The 22217-nt window shown below is 40.6% G+C and overlaps 1 protein-coding gene and 1 pseudogene across 2 annotated transcripts in view; both read left to right on the top strand.

Annotated features, from left to right (window-relative positions):
* CT83 (cancer/testis antigen 83) overlaps positions 1-22111 on the top strand; it is a 50343-nt gene extending 28232 nt beyond the window's left edge. The window contains exons 1-2 of one of the 2 annotated variants that reach the window (XM_045471610.1): positions 19530-19810; positions 21372-22111. In XM_045471610.1, coding sequence (XP_045327566.1) covers positions 19736-19810; positions 21372-21680 — 384 coding nt within the window. In that variant the 5' untranslated portion in view covers positions 19530-19735 and the 3' untranslated portion in view covers positions 21681-22111. Of the gene's footprint in view, positions 1-19529; positions 19811-21371 lie in introns of those variants that run through there. The other variant, XM_045471609.1, reaches the window with a different exon arrangement.
* Positions 1790-2385, top strand: LOC123594705 (annotated as a pseudogene).
* Positions 22112-22217: the final 106 nt, after the last annotated feature.

The following is a 22217-nucleotide window of genomic DNA, read 5'->3' as shown; positions in this document are numbered from 1 at the left end:
GCATTCAGCCAGCCACCGCCATTTCTTAAACCTGAATAAATAAAGCGAAACATAAGAATTAGCACCTTATCGCATGTACAAAATTCAGTAATAATCATAAGCAAGAATATTCTTTCAAGTGAAATGACTATAATTTTGTTGAAATGGGTTTTTCTCCGCAGTTGAAAATACCCATATTTTAAACCACTTTTCACATTCGGTCTGTTCTCCTATGATTACAAGGCTACATTCACGGGGAAACAGGAGGACAGCAGTTCCTTTCAAATTGATTATGTGACTTGGGTCAGGGCCTTCGCTCTACCTTTGTTGGGTTCAGCTTCTCCTCTGCTATCCAGAGCAGGCTCTCATGGAGGACCGCTGAATCATGTCAGACCTGTAGAACTTAACGCGTGTGAAGCATGATCTGATATTTTGTAGAGACCGTGCTTTCCAAACAACAGGAACGGTGGGCTCGCCCTCATCCTCACACCTCAAGATTGCTTGGGGCAGTTTCAGTTCTATCTGAGACAGAATCCAAAATCCTTTGGGGCGCCTGGGTGGCTCAGTTGGTTAAGCATCCGACTTCAGCTCAGGTCATGATCTCCCAGCTTATGAGTTCGAGCCCCGCATCAGGTTCTGTGCTGACAGCTCAGAGCCTGGAGCCTGCTTGGGATTCTGCGTCTCCCTCTCTTTCTTCCCCTTCCCCACTTGCACTCTGTCTCTCTCTCTCTCTCTCAAGAATAAATAAACAACAACAACAAAAAAAAAAAACTAAAAAAAAGAATTCACAATCTTTTGATGAACGAATCACCCATACTGGGTCTCCTTTCTGTGACTTACCCCGGTCATTCTGTCCAGTGTCTCACTCTATTTGCTTGCTTCTTTGATTTCTCCAACTTGCAAGGGTGCCTGGTTTGACACACCAATGATTTTAAATCTCCAGGCCATTGAGTGGAGATGAACAACCTCAGAAAGTTTGTTTGTTTGTTTGTTTTGAGAGAGAGAGAAAGCAGAGGGGCAGAGAGAGAGAGGGAGAGAGGGAATCCCAAGCAGGCTCCGCCCTGTCCGCGCAGAGCCCAATGCAGCACTCGAACACGTGTACTGTGAGATCATGACCTGAGCTGAAATGCAGAGTCGGATGCCCAACCAACTGAGCCACCCAGGCAGCCGACCAGGCGTAATTTGAACTAAATTAGCACCCCACCCCCACCCCCCGGGGAAAATAAATGGCCTACGCTTGAGAAATGTGAAAGCAAATCACAGGTTATCTCACTCAAACAAAGATACACATGCTATGTGACATTTGTTCATTATAGAAAACTGATATGAGGAATGTAGTCAAACATGCCCTCTGCTGGTCTGAATATTAGATCCCTAAAAGCCATAAGGTTTATCTGCAGTGTTTGTAGTGGAGTATACATGTGTAGGTTCATATGTTTCAGACTGAATCAGAAAGGGCTCCTTTTATTTTCTGTGAAATGGTAAAATAGACACATCTCCTAGTAAATGATCATTAAAGCAAGAAGAAACGCCTACCAAACATACCTTCCCAGTGTTGCATGGAATCATCGTTATCTGAAATACTTGAGAACAGTGGCCTCTTAAACTACAAAAAGTAACATATGCAGTAGTTTCATCAGCATAGCAAACTGACCTAACACCAAACTCTGTTCCAAGGACATAAAAACCCTGAATAAAAATATAGCTATTTTAATAATCATAATGGATCTTGAAAGAAAAGTTCCCAGCTGACAGAAGTATAAAAAGAACTCAAGCTCTCTGCTTCTCCCTGTACAACAGAAGCCGCATTTTCTGGAGTGGTGCCAGCTCATCCCGAGATGCGATGGCAAAGGTTGGACTAAACCGATTTGGCCATATTGGGCACCTGGTCGCCAGGGCTGCTTTTAACTCTGGCAAAGTGGATATTGTCCCCATCAATGACCCCTTCATGGACCTCAACTACATGGTCTGCATTCTCCAATACGATTCTACCCACGGCACAGTCAAGGCTGAGAACAGGAGACTCGTCATCAATGGAAAGCCTACCTCCATCTTCTAGCGGCTAGATCCCATCAACGTCAAATGGGGTGACGCTGGTGCTGAGTACGTTGTGGAGTCCACTGGGGTCTTCACCACCATGGTGAAGGCTGGGGCTCACTTGAAGGATGGGGCCAAGAGGGTCATCATCTCTGCCCCTTCTGTTGATGTTTGTGATGGGCGTGAACCATGAGAAGTATGACAACTCCCTGAAGATTGTCAGCAATGCCTCCTATACCACCAAGCGCTTGGGCCCTCTGGCCAGCGTCATCCATGATGACTTTGGCATCATGGACCACAGTCCGTGCCATCACTGTACCCCAGAAGACGGTGGATGGCCCCTCTGGGAAACTGTGGCATGATGTCTGAGGAGCCGGTTGTCTCCTGTGACTTTCACAGTGACACCCACTCTTCCATCTTCGACACTGGGGTTTGCATTGCCTCCAATGACTACTTTGTCAAGCTCATTTCCTTGTCTGACAATGAATTTTGGCTACAGGAACCAGGTGGTGAATCTGATAGTCCACAGGGCCTCCATGGAGTAAGGGCCCCCTAGGCCACCAGCCCCCGCAAGAGCAAGAGGAAAAGAGAGTCCCTCAGCTTCTGGGGAGTCCTTGCCCCAAATGATCCCCCAACACACTGAGAATCTCCAGACCTCTGCACAGTTTCCATCCCACAGCCCCTGAAGAAGGGGAGGGGCTTGGAGAGCCCCATCTTGTCATGTACCATCAATAAAGCATACCGTACCCAGCCAAAAAAAAAAAAAAAACAAGAAAAGAACTCAAAACAAAAATGATAAGTAAATTAGCTGGTATTATGGTGACCTAAGGGCTATCTGAACTAGTCATATACCTTGATAACTTTGGATTAGGCCTTTAAGGCCCTTGCAGGAAAGGGAATCATGACCTTGTACTTGCCTAAGGCAGATAGCTCCAACTGAGGAGGAGCGGTAAGTCAACGGCACCTTGTGACTAGAGGACTAGGGAAAACATACCTCTGCCAGATGGCCCAGGGAAGCCTCAAGGAAACATGGCTCTCCCTTCATCTCTGGGTGGGGAACAGGCAAAATCGGTATACCATGAGAAATAAAAGCTTTAAGTTTGTGACAAATGCCCCTGTACCATCTGAGTTTATAGTACACACGTAGTGCCGGAATGCAAAGGAAAACTTAACATCGAAAACTGTTTCCCGTTATGTGAAATCCCTCGCGTCTCTAGCAGATGCAAACGCAAAAATTATTTTTGGAGCTATCTTCAGAAACTAGGGAGCCAGGGACTCCTACAGGAAAAAAAAAATCCTGCCTCAATAAGAAGCAGGCATGTGTGCATGCACACTCATATAGTAGACACATCATACAAATCACAGAAGTATACAACCTATCCTTTTTTAAACAATGTTTATTTATTTACTTTTGAGAGGAGGGGAAGGACAGAGAGAAGAGAGAGAGAGACAGAGAGAGACAGAGAATCCCAAAGCAGGCTCCGCAATGCCAGCACAGAGCCTGACCTGGGGTTCAATCTCACGAACCCGAGATCATGACCTGAGCCGAAATCAAGAGTCCGATGCTTAACCAACTGAGCCACCCAAGCGCCCCATAGGTAACCTATCCTTAAGAAGTTCTGCATATATAACACACAGTAGATCAGAGATAAAAGAACAATACCAAAAAAAAGAACCCTAAAAATAAATATATTTAAAATGATTAATGATATTAAAGGGAATAGAGCCACGGGGGTGGGAGTGGGGGAATAAAAAAAAAGGCATCAGAATCATCCAATAAAAATTCTAGACATGAAAGTAAGGTCACAGAATTAAAAAACTAAGCTGATTCAGAATTTAGGTAGAAAATCTTATGGAGAGATTAAGAAACATAGAAGTGTGAATGACACATCTAACAAGCATTCCAAAAGAAGGAAATAGGAAGTGGAGAGGAACAATAGTGAAAAAAGAGGAGAATTTAAGGAAGACGTGAATACTTAGATTGAAAGAGCAAAGCTGCCATCAAGATAAATCGAATTAAAGTGACATGTTGGAGGGGCGCCTGGGTGGCTCAGTTGCTTAAGCATCCCACTCTTGATTTTGGCACAAAGCCTGCATGGGATTCTCTCTCTTTCTCTCTCTTTCTCTCTCTTTCTCTCTCTCTCTCCCTCTGCCCCCCCCCACCCGCTTGTGCACTCTCTCTCTCAAAATAGATAAATAAATATTCTAAAAAATGCTTACGATCCTCTCTTTCTCTCCCTCTTCCTCTGCCCCTCCCCACTTATGTGCTCTCTCTCTCAAAAATAAATAAGTAAAGTTGAAAAAATAAAGTGGCGTGTGGAAACAAGGGAGGAAAGCTATAGAATGACAAATGCAAAGAAAAAGGCTAGAAGCAATCCGAGGAAAGATCTATATTCTGCCCCTCCCCCAATAAAATGGCGATCACGCGGACAACAGATTTCATACCAACAACGCGGGCCAGAAGACAGTGAACATCTATCATCCAACAGCTAAGGGAAAATAGCTGCCTACCTAGGGCAGCTAAATATCCAAGAGTGAATGTGAAAAAAGACATTTTCAGACAAACATTGGAAGAGTTTACCACTCATGAATGCTTACTGAAAGTGTGACCCAAGACTATACTAAAATGAGGAAAAGGCTGAACCTTGAAGGAAGTAATGGAAACGCAAAAGGCAATGATGAACGAAGAAGTGGGCATATATGTGAGTAGAGCTGAAGAGGCATTGCTTGTGGAATGTATAGTACAAGGAACACTTTGGGGAAGTGTAAAAACAAGTTGGGGGAGGGGGGCGGCGCCTGGGTGGCTCTGTTGCTTAAGCTTCCCACTCTTGACCTCAGCTCAGGTCTTGATTTCCGAGACGTGAGTTCACGCCCCACATTGGGCTCCATGCTAGGTGTGGACCCCACCGAAAACAAACAGACAACAAGCTGGGACTTCTACTTCCTGGAAGATGGAGATGTGTTTTCCCTATTCTTCCTGCTAAGTAACACCGAAAATACTGGGCGTTATATATAAAAAACAGACATACAAAGACTCTGCAAGGTGGAAAAGAAAGCAAATCAACTATGGACTTTTGGGACCAAGGAATGATACATTGGTGAGTTCCCAGACAGGGAACTGTCTGAAGAAAATATATCTTCATCCCACGAATATCAACAGAAGACAAAAAAAAAAAAAAAAGCAAGCTTCAACAAGACTTATCCTCTCTAGCCAAAGAACCAGGAAGGGGAGAGCTTAACAAGACAAAAACCAGTCCACTGCACTCAGACAGCACAGAAAGAGCTGTAACCTGACTCCTACCCATGAAAGAAAAGCCAAAGGGGCAACTTAGACATCCACTCTCACAAAGCTGCAACAAGGTTCTCTAACAGCCCCGATTATTAGGTGGTTCAGAGGAAGCCAAATTAAAAGCAGGAACTTTCATCCCCGCTGCTTGGTAATGAGCCCCACCCCCCTTGGGATCAGAGGATACCACCGGGGGGGGGGGGGGGGGGGGGGGAGGAAGTGACGCCCCTCCCCCACCCATGGTATCCGTGGAGACCACATGGAGAGCTGGAAGTCCACTTCTTTCCAACAGAAATGAGTTCGCTCCACTCCAAAACTCTGGTGTCAGTGGAAACCAAGCTGGGAACCTTTATTTCTCCTCCACCTTGTGGGAATGAGGCAGCTCATTCTGAGTAGTGTCAGAAAAGAAGAGAGAACGTAAGCAAGCAAAACCAAACAAAGCATGAAGATTTCAACAAGATCCAGAGTCTCATGAGATAATATGGAAATATCCAGCTTTCAATAGACAATCATTCAAACAATCAGATTGTCAATAGACAATCAGATCTCAAACAGAATGAGAAAAGGCAATCAGTAGATGTCAATGTCCAGACGAGAGAGATGTTAGAATTATCTGAAAGGAAAAAATTGGCATCCCCTTGAATGTATACCCACCAAAAGTACCCTTCAGGAATAAAGAGAAAATCCAGCATTCTCAGATGAAAGACAAACTAAGAGAATTTGCTGCTAAGAAACACACCCTAAAAGAATGGCCAAGGGGCACCTGGGTGGCGCAGTCGGTTAAGCGTCCGACTTCAGCCAGGTCACGATCTCGCGGTCCGTGGAGCCTGTTTCCGATTCTGTGTCTCCCTCTCTCTCTGCCCCTCCCCTGTTCATGCTCTGTCTCTCTCCGTCCCAAAAATAAACAAACGTTGAAAAAAAAAATTTTTAAAAAAGCTTTTATTTTAAGTGATCTCTACACCCAACATGGGGCTCAAACTCACAACCGTGAGATCAAGAGTTACATGCTCTACCAACCGAGCCAACTAGGCACCCTTAAATAGCTTCTTAGGATAGATTTCTGGTGTGGAATTACAATTATATTAATATTTTAAGGCTTTTGATACATATTTTGCCATATTGCCTTTCAGAACATTTGGGTTAATTTGCATTCATGTCACTAAAATGAGTAGCCACACTCACCACTGAGGATTGGTATCTTAAAAATATTGGTCAAACATATATACCTCATTTTAATTTTTGTTTCTTTGATTGCTAATTAGGTTGGGCATTACTATTATTACAAAATTTTGGTCAATTGTTTCTCTTCTTTTTTACGTCCTTATCAATTTTCTATCAACATATTCATCTTTGTTCAGAGTTTCCCAGTTCTCTTTCCATGTCGACATCTTCCCGTTCGAACATCACGTTGTTTTCAAAGTGTTTCTTTGATACATTTTTATGTAAGCAAATATCCTTTCTTTATTTTTGTTGTTCAAAACTTTCTTGGCTGTCTCATGTTTTAAAACTTCCAGATGAGTGTTAAAATCCTTTTCTCAAGTTTCAAAAATCCTATTGGGATTTTGATCTGAATTACAATAAACTTACATCTGAATTTTGGAAAACTTGGCGTGTTTATACTGTTTAGTCTTCCTATCCAGGAACATGTTATTCTTCCACATTTACGTAAATCTTGTATCTTTCCCAGTGCAGTTTTGTAATTCTCTCCAGCCAATTTTTAATTGTTTGCTTCTGGTTATTTTGCATATGATGTTGCCATTTTAAGTGGTTTTCTGTCTCTACTATATTTTCTAACTAGTTATTAGCAATATGTGAGAAAGCTCTTCAGTCTGTTCATTTCCTTTGTATTCAAGCATTTGACTAAACTCTCTCATGAGTTTTAAGAGTTTTAATGCAGAATCTTCTAGATTTTCTCTGCAGATATTTCTAACTGCATTCACTGGAATTTCTATGCCATTACTAAACAATTGTAATGATGAAGCATACTTGTCTTGTTCTTATTCTTTAGTATAAAGCCTCTAGTATGTCACTGTTACAGATGATGATGGTTATTGTTTTCATCTGAATATCATAATACTAAAACCTATTCTTTCACGCATAGGCTTTTAAAAAATTAATGCTTAGCTGTGTTACTCCAGAAATGGGCGTTGAAATTTAGCAAATGCCCCTTTGGGCCATATATTGAGATAGTTTAGTAACTTAGTTTTCTTTGGCCGATGGATATGACATAGTAAGAGATTTCCTGATGTTGTCACCCTGACCTTCAGGAATAAACTGTACTTGATGATAGTATTTTCTTTTTAATACTGTCCATATTTTGTTGGCCTAGTGCTTTATGTTAGTTTTTTTTTTTAAGTAAATCTGTCTTTAATTTTTATGTGCTATATATCTTGTAAGATTTTGTATCAGGGTTAGATTAGCTTAAAAAAATGTGTTCAGGAGACTTCTCTCTTTTACCAGGATGTGATTTTTTTTTTTTAACAAAACGACTGGCTATTCCATAAAAATATGAAAAGAAAACATAAATAATGAGTCTGGGATTTGGAATATAGCTTCCCAATAGAATATAAGCTGCAAGAAGGATTTTTGTCTGATTTGTTCATGACCGGATTTCTACTGTCTAGAATGGTCCCTGGCATAGAGTAGATATTCAGTAAACGTTTGCTGAATAAATGTAGCAAACAGTATCCTCTTACCTATTATAGTATTGTTTGGAAAGTTTCTTTTTTTCTGATTTATTCTGTATTTTGCTCAATAAAGCTCTTCTAGAGTATCACTTAACACACACACACACACACACACACACACACACGCACACACACACCTCAAAAAAACTGGTCTATTTTAGACAACTGAAGCATAGGTGTGATAGAAAGATAGTGTCTTGTACTTAAATCCCCCACTGATATTAAGAACAATTATCAAAAATGTCCACACTTTTCTAACACTACAAGTTATAACAAGGCTGTAAATTATTAAGAAAATTTTCAAGTGGGCATTTCAATGTTTCGGCGATAGACACAATGAATCGTTAGTCTCAATTCGAGATAGACGTGTAGCTCATTCTCTTAGTAAAAAAGCTAAAAGCAATTTCTCTTCCAAGTTCCTTAATACTTTCCAGAACATATTACAGATCGAAAGGTCACTCACAATAGGCTCTAAATGTCACTTAAAGTAAAACGATGTCACTGAAAATTAAATACCAAATTTCAGCATCGCCGCTCAGATTATGTAATCTTTTTATTTTGCCTATATTAGAACAACAGGGGTGGTCTAATACTTTTAACTCAAATATGATTAATTTTCAAAACCATGACTTAGCAAAATATATTCTGGTAATTTTTATGTAGTGACTTCTGGATTACGGTGTCATAGCTCAATGATCTGTGGGATATTTCGCAAATACCACATTCCACTTATTTATTTGACCCTGGATATTATGGTGCATTTCCAAATGAAAAGAAGCTGTGATTGAAAAGTATAGAGCCACCAAAAAATGAAATGAATCTACAATGCCCTCTGTTGATGAAATGTGTGATTAGAAAATGCATGATCAGAAAGGAAAAATTCGGCGTATGTTCCTGAGTTCATTTTTGTATCAGTTTAAATTAGTTTCTCTAAAGTATGTCTTAATTTCATCAAATGAATGTTCTGCTTTTATAGCAGTGAGCACAGAATTATATATATTAGTAAGGAAAACAAATCAGGGGCGCCTGGGTGCTTCAGCTGGTTCAGCGTCCAACTCTTTTTTTTTTTTTTTTTTTTTTTAATTTTTCAACGTTTATTTATTTTTGGGACAGAGAGAGACAGAGCATGAACGGGGGAGGGGCAGAGAGAGAGGGAGACACAGAATCAGAAACAGGCTCCAGGCTCTGAGCCATCAGCCCAGAGCCCGACGTGGGGCTCGAACTCACGGACCGCGAGATCGTGACCTGGCTGAAGTCGGACGCTTAACCGACTGCGCCACCCAGGCACCCCAGGAATCTGGTATTTTCAAGTTTAATGTTGTATGATGTATATGTCAAGACTTGGGGATAATTGTAATAAAATTTACACGTAATGTCCTCAGTATCCTTTTTTTCCCCCTCGTTCTCTCCTACTCCTTTACCCTCACACAACTCTATTAAACCTATTTTCTCATTTTACTCCCTTCCACCTGCAGAACCCCATCAAGTAACTAACGTAATCCAGGTATTAAAAAATTGATGTCGAGTACATCTTAGCATAAAGTCAAGTCTCAGGAGGGAGAAGACTTTCAAGTCTTCTCTCTAAACTGCGGAGTAAACAAAAGCTTTCCCAACCTCCTTCCCTACGGGTTTCAGCTCATTGGTGGGGGGATTAATCTTCTTCTATGTAAAAATGAAGTGGCAAAGGACCAGCCCATGGACTTCAAAACCACAATAAGTCAGTCAGAGAAAAATATCATAGGATTTCACTCATATGTGGAATTTGAGAAACACAACAGATGAACACAGGGGAAGGGAAGGAAAAAGAAGGTAAAAACAGAGAGGGAGGCAAACCAGAAGAGACTCTTAAAGACAGAAAACAAACTGAGGGTTGCTGGAGGGGAGGCGGGTGGGGAGATGAGCTAAATGAGTGATGGGCATTAAGGAGGACACTTTTCGGGATGAGCACTGGGTGTCCTACGTAAGAGATGAATTGCTGGGTTCTCCTCCTAAAGCCAAGGCTACACTGTATGTTAGCTAACTTGAATATAAATAACATTAAAAATAAATAAATACATAACCGCCTTCTGTAAGCATATGAGATAAGCCTCATTCTGATGGGAAATCAAGATCGAAACACACTTTTTTCCATCATATCCCAACAATAAGATAGCCCTCTGTAATTCCTATCTGAACCACGTAGCTTTACAAAACAGAACTTATAAGACTGCACCAGGTTAGCTTGTTAATAGTAATTAACTAAGAAGCAGAGTATTGTTCATTTCCTATCTTTCCCTTATTTGGGACAATTTGAGCTGCCTCTCTCTCTCTCTCTCTCTCTCACACACACACACACACATACACCCACAAAACCTCTCATCTCTCAACCATCCTTCTAAACCACACTTACTTGACTTGTTCCCTCCTAAAGGGTTTAAATTTTCCCATTGCACCAAGAGGCACTCATCCCATTATTGAAACCATATATGTATAATGCATCTCTATCAATGCCAACAACCTGCCTGTGTCTAATGCCTACCATCCCACTTCATAATATCAAACGTATCCTTTCTGAGATATTTTCACAAGTACTAACAGGACTACAATATCAGTAACCTTTCGTATTTCCTAAAATCCAGAAAATCAATAATATTTCACATTTCACCAAGTTTCTGGTAGTCACAGTACTTAAACGATAGCCAAAAGGATGAGATCTTCATTATAAAGGAATAGCTACTTGGAAACGCATATGTTCTACACAGTGTCAAACTGAACTCATGTTGTTAGGGACCCAGAGAAGGAATAGTCGTTAGCAAACAGAAAGACCTGGAAGGCACCTTTCTGTACTGTTTATAATACCCTTCTTGCATCTATAAATAGGAAAAGGCACAAACAGGCAAATACAAATTTTTATTTTCATCCACAATTGTTCTCAAAGATAACAGAATAGTCAGAAACATCATTTCATAGCACAAACCAAGATTTTTTGGGGGGGGGGCGGGGATTGGGGTGGATTTTCATTTATGCTAGCATAAAAAGTAAAATGCTTACAAGGGGAGAGAAGTCATCGTATAGATATATGACCATTAAGTTAAATAAATTTGCAACAGAGACCGTTGCATAAGCACATTCCTGCCAATGGCCAAGATGTACAAATCTTGAAACGTTTGTAGCGAATATTTTGGAAACACAGTAATAACCAACAATAATTATTAGGAACTTAACTTTTTTCCCCAAATAAGGAACTTTTAAAAAGATGATTTAGTTATTTAGTTATTATTATGATTTAGTTCTTTTCTGTATATTTTAATGTAATAATTTCCAGTAAAGGACTCATAAACCACCTTTATTTCTAATCCTAACTAGCATTATACGAATGTGTTTATACCTGTATAAATGTATAGTTACATGATAATGCGAAACTTCTGATCTTATTTTTAAAATCTAATTAACTTTACAAGCATATTAAATAAAACACTGTGCAAGGAATGTTGAATTTATCATCTTAATAAAACTGTAATCATTTTTCTAATAAATAAATAAATTATATACATGATCTCATATGTGTTCATTCCTCTCTAACCACGATACCTAGTCTAAACTCAACCATTTATCTTTACTAGAATCAACCATTAAAACTTCTTTCTGGGGAGCCTGGGTGGCTCAGTCAGTCATGCGTCCAACTCTTGATTTGGACTCACGGCCATGAGATCAAGCCCCATGTCAGGCTCCGCTGGGTGTGGAGACTGCTTGAGATTCTCTCTCTCCCTTTGCCCCTCCCCATGTTCTCTCTCTCTTTCTTTATCTCTCTCTTTCTCTCTCTTTCTCAAAAACAAAAACAAAAACTTTCCTTACAGAGAAAACTAGAAGCCAGGAAGTCAAGAACTGTCTAGTTCTTTTTATCACCATCATACATTTCATATTACTTATAAAATTTTTAAGTAACAATGAACATATATACTAATACCATCCAAAGACTTTCTTTATCCTATTAATTTATAGCTGTTATAGAAATAAGGAACAAGAGCAAATGAAAAATTCTGTTTACTGACCAATGCTTATGCACTTTTCTTGCTGAGAAATTGTTCAGATAGCCAAAGAATATTTACTAATTAGCTCAATTTAATATGAATTTAAGGGCATAAAGTTCACTAAAGACATGGAATTTATAATTTAAGCCAACACATTAAGTCTTGATAATTTGTGGCATCATAAAAATTCACAAGAATATGCTTTTTAAAATATACGCATCATTAGAAATTCATTTAGTTCACAAAGTTTTATATATCAGTAGTTTAAAAGTATTTGTGGAGACAATAATAACAATTTATTTGATCTATAAAACAAAGCAGCAAATGTAAATATTTTAAAATGTAAATTACATTCTTGAACTATCTAGAATATCACATCTTTATTATTTTTACATAATGGTGAAATCAGGGATCAGACAAAAAAATTGTTATTAAGCTGAAAGGAACTGACAGCGATTTGTCCAAAGTGTCATCTACTTACTTATTTAGAATATAACATGAACTATTTTCTGATACAATTCATAAAACTCTTTACTCTTGAAGTCACCCCCAAAACTGAGTGTCTCATTTTTCTGCTTATTTTGTTACCCACCAACCTATGCCAATGTTTGAAGTCACAGTTAAGTTTTTTCATCTGACTTGCAGTTTTAGCGAGAAGAAAGGAAACTCCAGAAGCCCACATACTCAATGGAACAAAACACATATGCTTAAATTTACATTTTGTTTGGAGGTTCTTGATTGTTTATCTCCAGATAAATATATTTCTGTAGTGTTCACATAATGACAGAACAAATTTTTTGATCAATTAAACATCAATATTTCCCAAAAGGGAAAAAGAGAAGAGGAAGAAAAAAAGAGAGAAGTGAGTGAACGCCCGCTCCAGATATGTATAAAATTATCACAGTAAAAATCTAACAGGGTTGGGAAATGGTAAAGAGTCAGGAAACCTCAATTTGACACATACATACAAAAAAATGACCATAGCTGGTTGAAACAGTAAGTCAGATGAGTGACAATTCTAAGTTCATACCTTAGAAAAATAGTTATTTCCTGAAGTATGGAAACAAAGGAGGTGGTTTTTAAGTTACTAATGATGAATGGAAAAGGAAAGAAAAGAAAATTTGGCATGTCATGAATAGGAGGTAACAAAATTGAAAGTTAATAATACATGTGGCATTCATTCCATTATTTGAGTTTGTTTTTGTCAGTGTCTCACAGGTGGAGACGCTCTATACTTTTAATTATTTCTACCCGTTGTCATATTTTAAAAATCAATTGTTGGGGCACCTGGGTGGCTCAGTCAGTTGGGCGTCTGACTTCGGCTCAGGTCATGATCTCGCGGTCCGTGAGTTCAAGCCCCGCGTCAGGCTCTGTGCTGACAGCTCAGAGCCTGGAGCCTGCTTCGGATTCTGTGTCTCCCTCTCTCTCTGCCCCTCCCCTGCTCATGCTCTGTCTCTCTCTGTCTCAAAAAAAAAAAAAAATTTTTTTTAATTAAAAAAAAATTAAAAAAAATCAATTGTTAGTGCGTGATATCAACAAGATGGCAGACCAGGAAATTCCAGACTTCTACCCTCTTTTCCGCATGGAACTATCAAACAATGATAGCTTGACTAAAATAGCTTTATAGAAGCTCTATAAACCAGTGAAAGATCTATACCAACCAAGTAATTGTCCAATCAAGAAAAAAGCACGAGGGGCGCCTGGGTGGCGCAGTCGGTTGGGCGTCCGACTTCAGCCAGGTCACGATCTCGCGGTCCGTGAGTTCGAGCCCCGCGTCAGGCTCTGGGCTGATGGCTCGGAGCCTGGAGCCTGTTTCCGATTCTGTGTCTCCCTCTCTCTCTGCCCCTCCCCCGTTCATGCTCTGTCTCTCTCTGTCCCAAAAATAAATAAATGTTGAAAAAAAAAAATTTTATAAAAAAAAAAAAAAAAAAAAAAAAAAAAAAAAAGAAAAAAGCACGATAAAAACAGGGGGAAATTCTGCAGCCTTTTGCAGCCTTTTGGCTCACTCTTGCTTCACCCCTCCCTGGTGGGGGCATGGTTGAAAAATAGCAGACCGATTCCTGTTACAACAGGAACAGTAGAAAATTTTGGATCTCCGTCTGGAAGTCATACAAGACAATGGAGAGTATCTATCTCGGCACGTGAACACTACAGGGGGACCGCAGACCTGTCGGTGTCTGAGAGCAAGAGATTGTAAGTAGAGGAATCCAGTGGAACTTCTAAGGCCTCAACGAGAAGCTAGAATGAGACTGCTTGGAAAACTGAGACATTTAAAAGCAGCTGGGAAGGGGCGCCTGGGTAACATCCAACTCTTGGTTTTCGGCTCGGGTCATGATCTCACGATGATTCATGAGTTCGAGCCGTGTTAGGTTCTGCCCCTCCCCCCTCTTAAAATAAATAAATAAATAAATAAATAAATAAACTTTATAAATAAATAAACAAACTAAATAAATAAATAATAAAAGCAGTTGGGAAATAAAAACCAAAAATTTAAAAAGCACACACACAGACCCACAAAAGAACACATGTCCAGAAAAGACCCTGAGCTGATCCTAAGACTCGGGGAGGAGAGTGGGGGGGGGGCCTCTAAAGGGTGAAGGTCCTCTATGTCGGTCTTTAAAGATGAGAAGCGGTGGGCATTTTTCTCAAACGCCGGATTTTCCACAAGGTATCAAAAAGCATACAAAGAAACAAGAAAACATGGCCAATTCACAGAAACAAAGTAAATCCACAGTAATCATTCCTGAAGGAGCATCTACACAAAGACTTTTCAAAAACTATCTTAACTATGTTCAAAGAGCTAAAGAGAAACATGGACAAAAACTACAGGAATGCAGGGAAAAGATATAAACAAAATGAGAATATCAACAAAGATAGAAATAATAAACTATCAGGTTCTGAGACTGTAAAAGACAATAACTGAATTGAAAAACTTACTGGGGGGGGTCAAAAAAAGACTCAATCTTTATATTTTCTGAAAGAAATCTTTATATTTTCTGAAAGAAATGAACTGTCAACTGAGAATTCCACATCCAGCAAAGATGTCTGTCAATAATAAGGGACAAAAAACAAAACAAAACAAAACAAAAAACAAAAAAACGGGGCACCTGGGTGGCTCAGTCGGTTAAGCATCCAACTTTGGCTCAGGTCCTGATCTCACGGTTCGTGAGTTTGAGCCCCGACATCAGGCTTTCTGCTTTTAGCACAGAGCCCACTTCAGATTCTGTGCTCCTCGTCTCTCTGCCCCTCCCCCGGCCATGCTCTATCTCCCTCAAAAAACAAAATAAACGTGTTTTTTTTTTTTTTTAAATAAAGAATAAGGGAGAAATGAAAACATATCCAAACAAAATCTGAAAGAGTTCATCACCAATAGTAATGTTAAAAAGAAATACTAAAAGGAATCCTTAAGTTGAAATAAAAGGACACTAGATGGTAACTCAAAGCCACGTGAAAATATAAAGATTTCTGGTAAAAGCAAATGCACGGGCAAATGTAAACACACACACACACACACACACACACACACACACACACAACAAAACAGTATTATAGCAATTTTGGTTTGTAATTCCACTTTGCAATTTTCTACAGGATTTACACAGGCACAATCGTGAAAAGTAATTATACACCTATGTAAGTGGGTATCCAACATCTAACGATGTAATTTGTGACTTCAATAACATAAAGCGGAAGCAGGAAGCAGAGTTATAAAAGAGTGAAGCTTATGTATGCAATTGAAATTAATTTTGGTATCAATTTAAGACAGATGATCATAACTTTAGGATGTTCTATGTGGTTATATATAACCACAATAAAATACCTATTGAATATCTACAAAAGGAAATAAGAAAACAATCAAAATGTGTCGCTACAAAAAAATGAACTGAAGATAAGTCGGCAATAATGGAGAAAAGGAGGGGCAAAAAAAGCTTTAAGAGGTACAGAAAACAAAAAAAATAAAGTGCTAGAAGTAAATGCTTACACCTGTAATTACTTCAAATGTAAACACACACCCCAATCAAAAGCTATATATTGGCAGAATGGATTAAAAACAGAATCCAAGTATATGTTGCCTAAAAGGGAGCAGTTTTATTTTATTTTTTAATTTGCTTAGATGTTTATTTATTTTTGAGAGAGACAGAGACAGAATGCGAGTGAGTTGGGGCAGAGAGAGAGGGAGACAGAATCCGAAGCAGGCTCCAGGCTCCCAGCTGTCAGCGCAGGGCCCCACGCGGGGCTCGAACTCACAGACCGCGAGATCACGACCTGAGCCGAAGTCGGAAGCTCGACCGACGGAGCCACCCAGGGGCCCCAAAGGGAGGAATTTTAGATATAAGCACATGCAGAGATTGACAGTAAAAAGATGGAAAAAGGTATTTCATGCAGCTAGTAATCAAAAGGGAGTGTAAAGTTAAGTTGTTGATTTAAATCTTTTTAAAATGTATTTGAAATCTGTTTTTCTAATATTTATTTATTTTGGGGAGAGAGCAAGTGGGGAAGGGAACAGAGGATCTGGAGTGGGTTCTGCACTGACAGGCTGACAGCTGCGAGCCCGAGGCGGGGTTCGCATTCACGAGCCACAAGATCGTGAACTGAGCCACCCAGGTGCCCCAAGTCCTTTTTTAAAAAGGAAGCACTAAAGCCCATAAATTTCCTGCTCAGCACTGATTTCGCTGCATCTCGCAAACTTTGGTATACTGTATTTTCATGTGCATTTGCACCAAGATATTTCCTAATTTCCTTTCTAATTTCTTCTTTGAGCCATTGGTTGTTTAACAGCCTGTCGTTTAATTGCCACGTGTTTGTGAATTTGCCGTTTTCCTTCTGCTGTTAATTTCCGGTTTCACCCACTGTGGTTAGAAAAGATACTTTGTATGATTCGGTGTTTTTACATTTATTAAGACATGTTTTGTGACCTGACATATATGGCCTATCCGAAGAATGTTTCACGTGAACTTGAGAGAAACATGCCGTCACCTATTCTTAGGAACAATAACAGAGCGAGAAAAAGAACAGACTAAATTCAATGTTGGCAGAAAGATGAAAATAATAGATATTAGAGCAGAAATGAAGGCAGTAGAGAATATCAAAATAGGGGGAAAAAACCTAAACCAAGGATTGTGGATTTGAAGAGATCTAGATGACCCTGGATTCGGTGATGACTTTTTAGATTTAACCCCAAAGGCCCTACTCACGAAAGAAAGAATTGAGAAGCTGGATTTTCTTACTACTAAACATTTCTGTTCTGTGAAAGACCTTGTCAAAAAAAAAGTGAAAATACAAGCCATTTGACCGGGGGCGGATATTTGCAAAAGCCGTATCTGGTGAAGGACTGTTATCTAAAACATACAAATAACCCATGTTAATAGCAGCATTATTTACAAGGACCAAAAGGGGGAGGCGACATAGTGTCCATCAGTGGATAAATGGGTAAACAAACTGTGAAACATTCGCCAGCCTTAAATGGAAAGAAATTCTGACACATGCCCCAACATGGATGGAACTTGAGGACATTATGTTAAGTGAAATAAGCCAGGCACAACATGACAAATGTTGTGTCACTCTACTCGTCTACTCACTCTACTCCCGTGTGGTAGCTATGCTACCTAACTTTGGAGGGACAGAAGGTAAAATGGCGGTTTCAAGGGGCTGGACGGAGGGGACAATAGGCAATTGGTGTTTAACGAGTATAGATTTTCAGTTGGGGAAGATGAAAGAGAGATGGTGGGGATCGAGTGTACTTACAGCCACAGAAGTGCACGCTGAAAATTGTTTAAAATGTGGGGCACGTGGGTGGCTCAGTCGGTTGAGCGTCTGACTTCGGCTCAGGTCATGGTCTCACGGTTTGTGAGTTTGAGTCCCGCGTCCGGCGCTGTGCTGACGGCTCAGAGTCTGGAGCCTGCTTCGGATTCTGTGTCTCCCTGTCTCTCTCTGCTCCTCCCCTGCTCATGCTCTTGTCTTTCTGTCTCTCAAGAATAAGAGACAGAAAAAAAAAAAAAAGAATTAAAAAAGTTCGTTAAAACGTGAAATTCCCTGTTTTGTATATTTTACCGCAATACAAAATAAATGAAAAAAATCAATGATTAGCAACAGGACTGTAATGTGCTTTATGAGAATATTTTGTAAGTGCTTCGAAGCGTTCCCTTGGATTCCAGTAGGATCAAAATTCAAAATGCTTTGGTCAGAGACAATGTTACTGGGCTACACTCCATTTTTTTTTTTTCAACGTTTATTCATTTTTGGGACAGAGAGAGACAGAGCATGAACGGGGGAGGGGCAGAGAGAGAGGGAGACACAGAATCGGAAACAGGCTCCAGGCTCTGAGCCATCAGCCCAGAGCCTGACGCGGGGCTCGAACTCACGGACCGCGAGATCGTGACCTGGCTGAAGTGGACGCCTAACCGACTGCGCCACCCAGGCGCCCCATGGGCTATACTTCATTTTATTTGATGAAACGAAGGTGAACAGAGACCTTATTTTTGCTCATATTTGTTTCCCCAGAATACATCACGGTGCCCACCCTTGACATGGGCGTTGAAGAAGTAAAGCTTCGAAACCGTAACTGGGAAATACGTTGAAGGTGAAAAGTGTATAGTTCCTCTCCTTCCTATCGATATGAAGATGTGAGTTATTCCCCAAGCAGCTAAGGGTTGGAGGGTGACACTCATCTTGAGACGACCCTGGCTATTGCCTTTAGCTCTGAGTGTTTCGTTCCTTGTCATCTTGTACATCTACCCGAATTTCTTGTGCATTTCCTGTCAGGTACAGTGATTTCTCTCCCTATCGGCTAGCACTAATATCAATCGGAATATACTGTTCAATTCCTTGAGTGGGAAATATGAAATACTTGATGCGCACAAGTCAGCAAGTGCGGGCAGAGGTCCTGAGGATCCGGATGAGGGCAAGCGAATGGGGGTGGTTATCTCAGGACTCAGCTCTATGGATTCAAGTCCTGCTTTCCCTCCTGGTTCCCAATGAGTTTACTTCATGCCTGAACCTGCTTCTGCACTTCTGAAGTGGGCACAGTCTGAAAAAATTCCTGTAGCACGAAGTTATTGTAAGAATTACATGGGAAGATGTCCCTGGAATTACTTTTTAGACGGTACAGCAACACAAGGGCACATAATTAGCCCAATGTGGCTAGGGTTGGAACGACTCCTAAAATGGCAATGGGAGTGTGGAGGAGGTTTCTGGCAAAGACTTACACAGTTTGTGGGTAACTGCTTCTCACAGTACCTCCAAATCTTTCTGGACTTGCTTTTGAAATGAACGGAGTGGCTTGCAGCAAAGACAAACCTGTCTTAAGCGAGAAAGAAAAGGAGGGACGAGCACTGTTTAAAACTCGTGTTTCATCAGTCAGTTTGGCGTCTGTGTTTCTACCATGTTTCAGCTGCCCGGAAATCCCAAACGCCCCCGTTGCCTCTCGCGGCCCTCGCCAACAACCTGACGCAGCACCCAGGTAGGCCATGGCAGGTGCCGCCTGCTTCCGGGTTTGACGTCATCAGATTGTGACGTAGCGCCCTCGCGGAAGCGCTCAATTGTGAGGGCGGCACGCGCCGGTTAGACTCTGTGAAGCCAAAGGCTGAGGCGGCTCCCAGTTGCACCGAGCGGTGCGGGACGCTTAGTATCGTGGCCCGCGGCTTCCATCCTCGGGGGGACGACTAGGGTCCCCTGCTTCCCAACTGCCAGTCTTGTGCCTCCGTGGCCTAGAGGGGAGGAGAGGCCGAAGAGAAAACATGATCATGCTGTTGCTTCTACTGAGTTTTATCGTGTTCGCTTTCCTGCTTGTCGTCTGGAAGCGCTGCTTTCAGGTACAGTGTGTAAGAGAAATTGGAATTGGATGCAGTCAGGTGGTCGGTGGAGGGGGTGGGAGGTGTTTGTGAATAGAAAGGTACTAAAACAGTAAACTAAGAGTAAGGGGAGGTCGCCTCATTCTTCTCTTTGAAGAGCCCCGGATGTTTACCCCCGCACTTCCCTCTTCTTGACCAACCATTCGACAGCCGTGGTCTGTTGGAAAAAGCCCCAAGTCACTAAGTAACATGGTCAGCGTTTCATCCACTTGAAAAGTAGAGCTGAAAGGGCCCACACTCCGCCATCGCCTCCTATTTTAAGAATCTATTCCTGGGGCGCCTGGGTGGCGCAGTCGGTTAAGCGTCCGACTTCAGCCAGGTCACGATCTCGCGGTCCGTGAGTTTGAGCCCCGCATCAGGCTCTGGGCTGATGGCTCAGAGCCTGGAGCCTGTTTCCGATTCTGTGTCTCCCTCTCTCTGTGCCCCTCCCCCGTTCATGCTCTGTCTCTCTCTGTCCCAAAAATAAATAAATGTTGAAAAAAAAAAAAAAGAAAAAAAAAAAAAGAATCTATTCCTTCTCTAGCTTCTACTACCCCTTAGGTTGGTTTGCCTCTTTCTCCCCTGGTTTCAGCCATCTTTATGACAGGTTTTTGGGCATTCGCAAATAATTCAGTTCAAACTGTGGGTTTCCTGGTGATATTTAAAGTTGCAAATGACTTTAGGGCTTTAGTGGTCCTCTGAGATAAGGATCAGGGTCCAAGTATAAACCTACTGGACTGTCCAGGAAATGTAAGCCCAAAATACAACATTTTGATATTAAAAGGCTACTTTATACAAATTTTTTTTTCAGTCTTTGGGAAGAGCGTATTTCCAAATCAGTGTTGTTGTTCAACGGATTTTCAATCACTTAGGGGGGGACAATCAGTTCATTTTGGTACCCAAGACTAAGCATCTTATTTGATAGTTCAAGTTGACCCTTGCACAACATAGGTTTGAACTTCGTGGGTCTTTATACTCTGATTTTCTTTTGATACAGTACACTACTATAAATGTATTTCCTCTTCCTTACTATTTTCTTTTTTTTAATTTTTTTAAAAGTTTTCTGTTTATTTTTGAGAGAGCAGATGCACGCTAGCAAGCAGAGGAGGGGCAGAAAGAGAGGGGGACACAGGATCCACTGGGGGCTCTGCCCCGACAGCAGAGAGCCAGATGTGGGGCTCCAACTCACGGACCGTGAGATCATGACCTGAGCCGAAGGCAGATGCTTAACTGACTGAGTCACCCAGGCGCCCCCCCCTACAATTTCTTAATAACATTTTCTTTTCTCTAGCTTACTTTATTGTAAAAATACAGTATGTAATACAGACACAAAATACATGTTAATCGACTATGTTGTCTGTAAGGCTTCTGGTCAACAATAGGCTATTAGTAGTTAAGTTTGGGGGGAGTCAAAAGTTCCATATGGGTTTTTGACTGCCCAGGGAATCAATGTCTTTAACCTCCCACTGTGTTCAAACATCAGCTGTATTTGGAAATTGCTAGACTCAATAACCTACATATGTATAATTTCCTTCCCTTACAGAGCAGCGTTGGTGAAATGTCATCCAATTCGACCTCTCTTGCACTAGTAAGAGCATCCTCTTCTAGTGGGTCAACTAAGAGCAATACTGATAAGAGTCTTTCAGTCGACAGCATCTCTCATGGTATCTTAATTAATTCCCCACACACGATAGCCATGCAGAAGCGAATATTGACAAACCTCAGGATCGTGGAATACAAGCTGGCTGAATTGGAACATTTACTAATTATCAAGGCTTTAAATGGTACATTAGCTAACTGTAAATCCACTGACAGGCTTAGAGAATGTAATGAGAGTGAAGGCAATCATTAAAAGCACTTTGAGTGAATTCACTTGATTATATGTATTCATACCAAATGAATTGTTGTTTAGAAGGGGAGGGGTTGCCAAGTCAGGTACAAAATCCAGACATTTATCAATTCACTTTTACTGACATTTAAAGAATTGATTACATGTTTTATATATGTATACATCTATATATATATATGTATATATATATATTATATATATATTATATATATGTAAATATGTTATTTAATATGTATAAATGTTTATTATATATTTATATAAAATATACAAATGTTGTACTGGGCAAGGAATGAAAGCACAATAGAGAATAACAGTTCCAAAGGTTTGCTTTAAAAGAAATAAGCTACAGTAAAAATATAGTTAAGATATAGTGATTTTAATTTCATTCACGTGTGAAAAAGAGTTTTGGTGTACAATGAAATATTGCAAATGTCTTTTTGCACTAAAGAAAATGGGATCTTGGGGCGCCTGGGTGGCTCAGTTGGTTAAGCCTCGGACTTCAGCTCAGGTCATTACCTTGTGGTTCGTGAGTTCAAGCCC

This window comes from Leopardus geoffroyi, chromosome X (assembly GCF_018350155.1).
Source record: "Leopardus geoffroyi isolate Oge1 chromosome X, O.geoffroyi_Oge1_pat1.0, whole genome shotgun sequence".
Lineage (NCBI taxonomy): Eukaryota > Metazoa > Chordata > Mammalia > Carnivora > Felidae > Leopardus > Leopardus geoffroyi.
Note: the sequence above shows the minus strand (reverse complement) of the source record. Positions and strands in the feature narration are given on the sequence as shown.